The 9,154-nt window shown below is 41.3% G+C and overlaps 1 protein-coding gene across 1 annotated transcript in view; it reads right to left on the bottom strand.

The window, feature by feature from the left end:
* Window positions 1-3,279: 3,279 nt before the first annotated feature.
* Window positions 3,280-9,154, bottom strand: part of LOC132779444 (1-acyl-sn-glycerol-3-phosphate acyltransferase alpha-like) — a 34,276-nt gene continuing 28,401 nt past the window's right edge. Inside the window, exon 6 of the mRNA XM_060783140.2 lies at window positions 3,280-3,668. Within this exon, the coding sequence (XP_060639123.2) occupies window positions 3,514-3,668 (155 nt within the window). The 3' untranslated portion in view covers window positions 3,280-3,513. The remainder of the gene's footprint in view (window positions 3,669-9,154) is intronic.

Below are 9,154 nucleotides of genomic sequence, written 5' to 3'. Positions count from 1 at the left end.
AAGGAACAGTACAAAAGAGGTTAAAGTATTCAATTAGATTTCCCAAACACTTTTTAATTTGCTGATAGACAAAAATCCATTCAAAAGCGCTAATAGAAGTCATGCTGCAACATCAGCGTCTGCACTTAATCAAAACTGAATTGATTTGCAATATTAAATTTGTGAAATAACTGTGCATGGTAAAGCATACTTGTGTTTTTGGAATTCAGCCCCTGAAAAATATATTAAAAATTATTACAGTATTGAAGAATGAGTTTCCGTCCATCAGTATTACTATATGAAAAACACTTACATTCATATTCTAGCCTTGCATTTGGAATTAAAGTTCCTCTTGTGTGTTTTTCTTGGGTTTCTGTGTTTATGTAGAATACTAGGTTGGGCAAAATGCACTCTGTAGACAACCTGCATCTCAGAGGTCTGTAAGTGAAGCCTGTAAGTTCACCAGAAGCCTTTCAAAGCCCACGTGACTTTTAGGGTGGGTTTGTGTGTATGTCTGTATCAGGAGCAACTTGAGAAACTGGAAGTTACTTCTGGTGTGAGAGAATTGGCTGTCTGCAAGGACGTTGCCCAGGGGATTCCCAGATGTTTTGATGTTTTACTATCCTTGTGGGAGGTTTCTCTCATGTTCCCACATGGGAAGCCAGAGCTGACAGAGGGAGCTCATGCACACTCTCCCCAGATTCGAACATCTGACCTGTCAGTCTTCAGTCCTGCCGGCACAATGGTTTAAACCCATTGTGCCATCGAGCATGCACAATCACCCCAAACTGTTTAAACCACCTGATAATGGTGCAGTGTGCTCCCCAAGCTCTCCAAACCTTCCCAAAGAAACCTAAAATAAAACATCACCCCAGATATATGCATGCTTTGGATAGCATATTGAAGTGTTAACACCCCTATGGTATTTGTTTTGGTCTCAGTACTCTTGTTCAGATGATTTCACATTTTCTGTCTCTATATTAACTGGATTTTGAAAAATGTGGCTTATTGTGGAAACAAGGATTGGTGAGAAAGCTTTGGCGGAGACTCCTTTTCCCCTTGATAATTCTCCCCAGAGTGGATTTCCCTTTCTAGGGATAGATTTTTCTTACTTTGTTGACTCACTCCCATTCTTAACTATGAATCATTTGTAACTCAGGGACTCTCTGTACTAGATGGCTTGAGAGGTACAAAAAAAATTGTACAGCCCACCAGTGGCACATGCACACAGGGAAAATGTCCTCTGCACAGTTGCTAACCCCTGATCTGGGGGTGGGGGGAATAAAAGTCTCTTACCAAGAACCCACACTCTGTAACTAGTATTTTATTCCTACACTCTTTGTGCTGTCACACGCTGGGCCTGTAGCAATTGTCTATTAACAGGACTTGATCTTTATGTGCCCAGCGGGACGCTGGGGTGCCTCGGCTGAGAAGCCCTATGAATTTCCCTATACAAAGTCTTTAGAAGCTTGGAAAGTTTAACAAAGTTCTTTATTGGTGCAACAAATCAGTCAAATACTTAGATCTTCAACAAATCAACCAAATATTTCTTAACTTGTCCACAATGGACAGGCAACTAGCTTCATGAACTGTTTCTTTCTTCTATGAGGGAAATCCTTTTGACCCCTCCTTGAGCAATCTGTCTTTTAGGCTTAGCTGGCGTGGGGCCCTACTCCCGGTTCCAATTTGCTTTATGGGTACCCGAGTAGACCTTACCAGCTAAAACTCTGAAGATTTTCCAGCTGGAGTCCTCTGGATTTTTTTTCCACGAATGCTGTGGATCTGTTTCTTTAACCCCAACAAGGGCTGTGCTGTATTTCTTAGTAAAGTTATGAGAATTGTCTTCCCCAGCCAAGCTTGTAAGAAATGAAGCTTTTCTACAGGAGGGAAAAACTCACACGTCCTGTAGTTGGGCTTCAAATTGTAAGACTGAACAAACTGTCCCCTTTTTCCCTCCTGAACCTGGGGAAAGGGGCGGTTCCAAAAGCCCCAAAGATGATAAGCAGGCTGCTAGCCTATGACTGCAGCCTGGGGAAAGCTGCTTAACTGCAAAATGCCTGGCTAACAGAAACATGTGCAAACTAACCATGCATAGAAAAAGAAAATTTCGCTTCTGGCACAGCTGTGCCAGCACACTCTTTGATTCCAAATGCATAGCAACATGTGCAGAGAGGAACTCTACACTTTCACATAATATTTTTAAATGACTTCCACATTATCATTTGGCGTCAAACATCCTTTAAGCAGATTGGTAGTGGTGGTGGTGATGATAGTGATGATCATGTCTCACATAAATTACACCATAATGTAATTGCAAAGTGGAGGAAAAACATAAAGTTGAAGTAACTCAATTTGTGCAGCTGCTACCCTACTATTCCACTTTTTTCCCTATGATTTTGCTCACAATGATTTCATATTGTCTTACTTCATTAGAGCTGACCAATATTTTTCTCAGCATCTGTCTTGATCCATTCTTGAAGGTGAAGCCAATGTAGATGCCTATTGTGTTGCTTTGAGACAACAGGAATGATATTTGGGAAGCAAAGGCTAAAACATTTATCAGGCCTGCTTCCCCTATATGTAGCTTTCCAAGTTTTTCAGTTAAATCAAAAAGTATAGCACCATGAATGGTCTCCTACCAATGTGGTAAAATTATTAGGTAGTGGACCTCAAAGGTCTACATACTCGATGTCTCACCTATAAAACAGAAAAAGATGTGTCTTCTGTGTTGCCTGATGGTCAGATTCCATTGTTCGGTATTCAACACATATTTGAAGGCAGCTTTGTTCTGATTTCCAAATAATTTATCTCTCTGATCAGCTCTGAGATGTATGTTTATCAGAACACTGGGGCTGCTAGATACACAGTGCAGCAGATTATATTATTAACAGCCTGACAAGTAAGAGATCGGGATACATCCAAAGGACGGTCTTTCAATTTATCCATCATTCCTAAAGTCCCTTTTGCATCCTTTCAATGTTATGTTTGGAAAGGGGAAAGGATGTGGATTGTTAAAATGCCACTGTACTTAATCTATATGGACTTCTGTATGTTTACCATCTTTACACGTTGAGCATCCAATTTCTGGAATTCCAAAATCCAGAATTGTCCACCTGGGTGGCTGACATAGTGGAACTTTTGCTTTCTAATGGTTCAATGTACACAAACTCTGATTCATGCCGAAAATGATCAAAAATAGTATGTATAAAATTACCTTCAGGCTCTCTCTCTCTCTCTCTCTCTCTCTCTCTCTCTCTCTCTCTATATATATATATATATATATATGATGTCTATGAAACATTCATGAATTTTGTGTTTAGACTTGGGTCTTGTCTCCAAGATATCTCATCATGTACATATATGCAAACACAGCTGTTCCAAAATAAATAAAAACAATCCAAAATCCAAAACACTTTCTGGTCCCAACCATTTTGGCTAAGAGATAGTCACGTTGTATTCAGTTCACTTCTTATCAACTGATGGTTTGAGAGAAAGATGAAAAATCCTCTGGTGTCTTCCGTGACGACAGGGTACTCACTCAATCCTTTCCTTCTCACCATGCAGCTCCTCAGAAATCTCATAGAAAGTTTCCTGCATCAATTTGCGGGTGCTCTCAGCCAGCGCTGGGGCTTCTTCTAGCCCAAGGCCTTGCGTTTCTATCTTGGGTAAAATCCGGATGGTACAGTTTCCTGTTGGGGATTAAGAGATATAATGAAACCTTAATTCTATGAAACAATTTGAAAGTGGCAGTGTTTGTTTGTTTATTTATAGCATTTATATGCCACCCTTCTCACCACAAAAGATATATATACATACAATATATTATATTATTATTAGCATAGCACAATATCACTATTATATATTACTATATCGTACTATACCATTATATTGTAATATTATTAGTTTAGCAAAGAGGGAAAAGGTGTAGCGGATTGGATCCAAGCATATAGGTAGCGCTAAAAAAACTATACCTTTGTTCATTCTTTCTAAGGATTACATCACACAAAGATGCTATTCCAAAGCAGTTGTGCAATCACTAATAGCTATTACATACCAGCATGAGCACTTTGTTATCATACATATACTGGCCTGCAGAACATTTTTTTTAACATTCATGGAAACTTTCCAGGACCAATTGCATGGGTACCAGGATCAAATCAGAGCACCCTGATTTGAGTACAACGTATCTAGAGGAGTTTTATTGGTACTAATACGAATGATGCCTTACAACCCTAAGGGAATGAAAATATTGTCACTTGCATGATAGTATGAGCAGCTCATCCTCAGCTAAAACTGTTTCTGGAATGAATTTCGGGCTACTAACTACAAGAATTGTATACCTGAGAACCCTATCATAAAACTGGGGGGGGGGGGGGATCTTCTCAAGTAGGTCATTGAAATGTCGGGGGGGGGGGGGGTGCAATCTCTCTCTCTCTCTCTCTCTCTCTCTCTCTCTCTCCACTCCAGATTTGAAGAATAACACTCCTTTTTCATAGTCCAATCCAGGAAAGGTTCATTTATGCACAATATGTTGTTGAAGGCTTTCATGACGGAAAACACTGGGTTGCTGTGAGTTTTCCGGACTGTATGTAACCCCACAACCTCTGAGGATGCCTGCCATAGCTGTGGGTGAAACATCAGGAAAGAATGCTTCTGAAACATAATAATAATAATAATAATAATAATAATAATCTTTATTTATACCCCGCCACCATCTCCCACAACGGGGTCTCGTGGCTTACATGAGGCCAAGCCCGAACAACAGATTACAATAAAATAAGATACAAATTGCAATAAAATAAACAACATAGCATTAAAGTATAAAACATATAAGCATATAAACAATATACACAAACATAAAGAAAAAAAGCAGTAAACCAAACATAATGACAGTGAGCGGGCCGCATGTACATAAAATGATTTAAAAACTCAGGGTGAGATAAGGGAGCAGAATTATTTGTAAGGGAGAACTCATAGAGAGACGGGGGGGGGGGGGGTGTACTCCTAGGACAAGAATGTTGAGGGAGCAATAGTATGTGACTACTCTCCAAAAGTGCAATGCCAGAGCCAGGTCTTGAGATTCTTTTTGAAGGTTTCTGTGCTGGTACAACTGTACCAGCAGCTCCAACTTCTTTTCCTTTCTATTGAGTGTTTGCATGTATCCCAAAGTTCCATGCATTTTGCAATAAGGTGGCTTCCTTGGTTTGCAAGCATAGGGCCAATGACCCATCAATTATCATTATGTTCTTTAGTTCTGCCCCTTTTTTTGGGTTAAGGAGGGGAAAAGGGGACCTCTAGTTCAGTTCACACAGAGAAGCCTTTTGGACAGGACGTGAATCAGTTCCACCTATAGAAAGCTTAGTCTTTTACAGCTTTGCTGGGAGGATCCAGTTCCACAACTCTACAGATAACTACAGCATAGCCTTTGTTGGGGAATTTAGTTCCACAACTCTACAGCCAGCTCTTTGCTGGAGAAATACAGCTCCACGGTTTTACAGCCAGCTTTGGCTGGGAATTGAAAGCCTTCTTTCCTCTTGGAAATCTACTAAAGGACTCTGTTTGGTAAGGACCACTCGCGGCAGCAATTTGGACCGGGTGTAGGGGCCCATGCCAGCAGAGCTTAAGTCAGATTGCCCAGGGAGGGGTCAAGGATTTCCCTTGTAGAAGGAAGAAACAGTTTATGAAGAAAGTTGCCTGTCCCTTGTGGACAAGATTTAAGCAAGCCACAAGTTGATTCAAAGCCTTGAAGTATTTGTTTGATTTATTGAAGATTTAAGCAACAATAAAAACTTTGTTGAACTTTCTAAGTCTTTAAAAGAACTTTGTGTGGGGAAATCCGAAAGACCTCTCAGCCAAGGCACCCCCGGTGTCCCGTTGGGCATTCAGAAAACATGTCCTGTCTACAGATTCTTTCACAGGCCCAGCGCGTGACAGCAGAGTTTCTAAAATAGGGGCTTTCCTAATCTCTCCAGGCAATGAGTTCCAGAGTCGGGGGGCCAAAGAGGAAAAGCGTACCCACAAGGTGAGCCTGAGAAACTGGCAAGGGCGAAAGGAGAGTCTCCGCCGAAGATCGAAGAGTTTGGGCTGGTTCGTGAAGAGAGATACGATCATGAAGGTAGGCGGGTCCCAAACCGTTTAGAGCTTTATAGGTAAGAACCTGTACCTTGATTTGGGACTGGAAAATGAACGGCAGCCAATGGAACTCCTTGAACAGGGTGGTTGACCGCTCCCTGTAAGTCGTCCCAGTTATTAATCTGGCTGCCGACCGTTGGACAAGTTGTAATTTCCGGGCTGTCTTCAAGGGTAGCCCCACATAGAGTGCATTGCAACATGGCCATACAGCCCCAAAACCTCACAGCAACCCAATTTATACACAGTTTGTAAAAGCCAGGCCTGTCCTACATGATACTCTCCAATTGCATACTACATTTCTGAGATTAACAGGGCAACCTTAATTAGTCTGTGAAGAAGACCTATTAATGATCCACCGTGACTAAAGGGAGTGCCACTTTATGGGAACTAATTGGTAAATGATGGGTTATCCCTTGAAGAGTGTGTTCTAGAATGTTTGGAATGTGAGTGTATTTCAGGAGACACCAAAGAAGCCAAGAGAACTGTTTTAGACCAGAAAAGGCGATGGAAGTAAAAATCTACACATAAGGCTGGCAATAACTTTACCAGGAACAAATTAAAATGCCATAAACACAGTGTTAGGTATTTTGGTTGATCCCAAACAAAACAAAAAGGTGCTCCTAGCTCTGGACCTCTCAGAGTATGAGTGAAGAAAAGTGTGTTTGTGTGTGAGTGAGAGAGAGTGAAATTGTAATATAATTATACATTTTTAAATGCATAGAAACTTCCTTACCTATTCTAGCGTTATTGTGATTCCTGGTCACAATACTAGGATTTGGGAACTTACAAGACTAATGGAACAAAACATTATTTGCATAGTTGTGCCTCTGTGTGTGTCACACTCTACAACTGTCTTAATTTGTCAGAAACAGACTTAATTAATCTTCTGTCACCACAATGTCCCGGTTATTCTTGCTTCCTCCCACTCCCTTCTTTGTCCTCAGCGTGCTTCATTTTATTTATTTATTTATTTATTTGATACTTTAAAAATGACATTTTCTTTGTTACATTGACTATTCCCACTTCTGTATCTTGATACAAAGGTTAACTTTTCTGATAACGCTATAGCATTTCCTATTTAACCAATTCTTTACTGATCAAATCTGTAATTTTTTCCCCAAATTCTGATGATTTTGAGTCTTGCAGTACATAGCATGAGTGACTGAAAGGTCGCCGGTTCAAATCTGGGGAGTGGTGTGAGCTCTCGCTGTTAGCCCAAGCTTCTGCCAACTTAGCAGTTCAAAAACATGTAAATGTGAGTAGATCAATAAGTACCCCTCCAGCGGGAAGGTAACGGCACTCCGTGCAGCTATGCTGGCCACATCACCTTGGAGGTGTTTATGGACAACGCCGGCTCTTTGGCTTAGAAATGGAGGTAAGCACCAACCCCCAGAGTCGGACACAACTGGACTTAATGTCAGGAGGAACCTTTACCTTTACCCTAAATATTTGGTGTCCCCTGACCCAATTAGTCATGATTAAGGCTGCATTTGCATATAGTTTCCTGAGCGTAAGTTACATTGAATACACTGGGAATGGGAGTAATCATGCTTAGCATTTCTCTGTATGTTCTCTCTATTTTTGGGTGGATGAGAACAACTCAAAGGGTCTGGATCAATTCTGAAATGTCCCAGGTACTGAAGTGTATTTATTTATCTATTTTATGTTCTACATTTATACACCATTTTTTCCCTGAGGCAGGCCCGTAGCCAGGATTTCGTTTCGGAAGGGGGGGGCGCTGAGTTTGTTTCGGGGGGGGGGGGCTGAGTCTGAGTGAAAGAGGGTCTACCCTAGCAAACCTTTTGTATCATTACCCCAGTACCCCCATGGTGATCAGATCATGATATGAATAAATATAACAGTTTAAATAATGTACCAGTAAGGCCTTTTCGCGAACCACCATGAGAATTTCGGGGGAGGGGGGGGGCTGAAGCCCCCCAAGCCCCCCCCCCCCGGGCTACATGACTGCCCTGAGGGGAGTCAAGGTGGTTAACAATCACACACTTTGATCCATCAATGAAAACATGGCTCTGCCTCTGACTGTCTTGTTGCAGCCTTACTCAAAGTGGTACACCTCAGGAACATGATTCTGGGCAAGAATAAAAACAGCTAAAATAAATATGGAAGTGTGAGCCCTATATATCAGAATGGGATTAAAAATAGATCCTCCTAAGTCTAAAAAAGATGAAAATCATATATCAAAACAGCAAAGGTGAAGACTTAAATCTGTTTCCCCCCTTGAGTTATTTACCCAATTCCCAGGGTTGCTATTCACTTAAAAAACAACAACAACAACCCACTGCTCACACAGCAGTTAGTCCTCATCATATCTAGTTTAGAAGTAAGGATACTGGATATGTGGAGAATATGTTGGCAGTGCTGACATACCGGCATTTCTCTTACACTATATGTTTAATAGCTGCAATGCACCATTCCCACCTCCCTGTTGGAACGGAGGTGTATCATTGCTGCAAACGTGAATGTTGGAACACTTAACAAATTGGAACGTACAAGTACGTGCTTGAGCTGAACTCTCAGAAATGTTACATAACATCAGGTGATATTTTCTTCTACGGCTAGCCGAGATCCTTTTAACCTGTGTGCCAAGGACTGAACCTACGGCTTTAAGTGGATGTATCCTGATTGCCAGTCTTTTATTTTCCAGCAGAGCTGCCAGGTTTTTAACAGGCTAGAAAGAAACACGGCAGGCGAATCTTTATGTCCAGATCAGAGGTGGACAACTACCAAAGGCTTGGGGATGCACAAGCCTGTTAGGACACCTGGGAGGAGGGGGTTTACTCCCTCCCTATGCACACACACACAAACACTACACACCCTTACGATTGCCAGATGTCCTTAATTAGAAAGTTGGAAGTCTTGTCTCTTATAAAATGACAGGTGTCAACTAATATAAGGGATGGCTCTCATTTGAGGGTTGAAAATTTTTCCTTTTTCAAAGACTAAAGGGTAAAAGTAAAGGTTTTCCCCTGACATTAAGTCCAGTCATGTCCAACTCTGCGGGTTGGTGCTCATCTCCATTTCT

The sequence above is a fragment of the Anolis sagrei genome, chromosome 6 (assembly GCF_037176765.1).
Source record: "Anolis sagrei isolate rAnoSag1 chromosome 6, rAnoSag1.mat, whole genome shotgun sequence".
Lineage (NCBI taxonomy): Eukaryota > Metazoa > Chordata > Lepidosauria > Squamata > Dactyloidae > Anolis > Anolis sagrei.
Note: the sequence above shows the minus strand (reverse complement) of the source record. Positions and strands in the feature narration are given on the sequence as shown.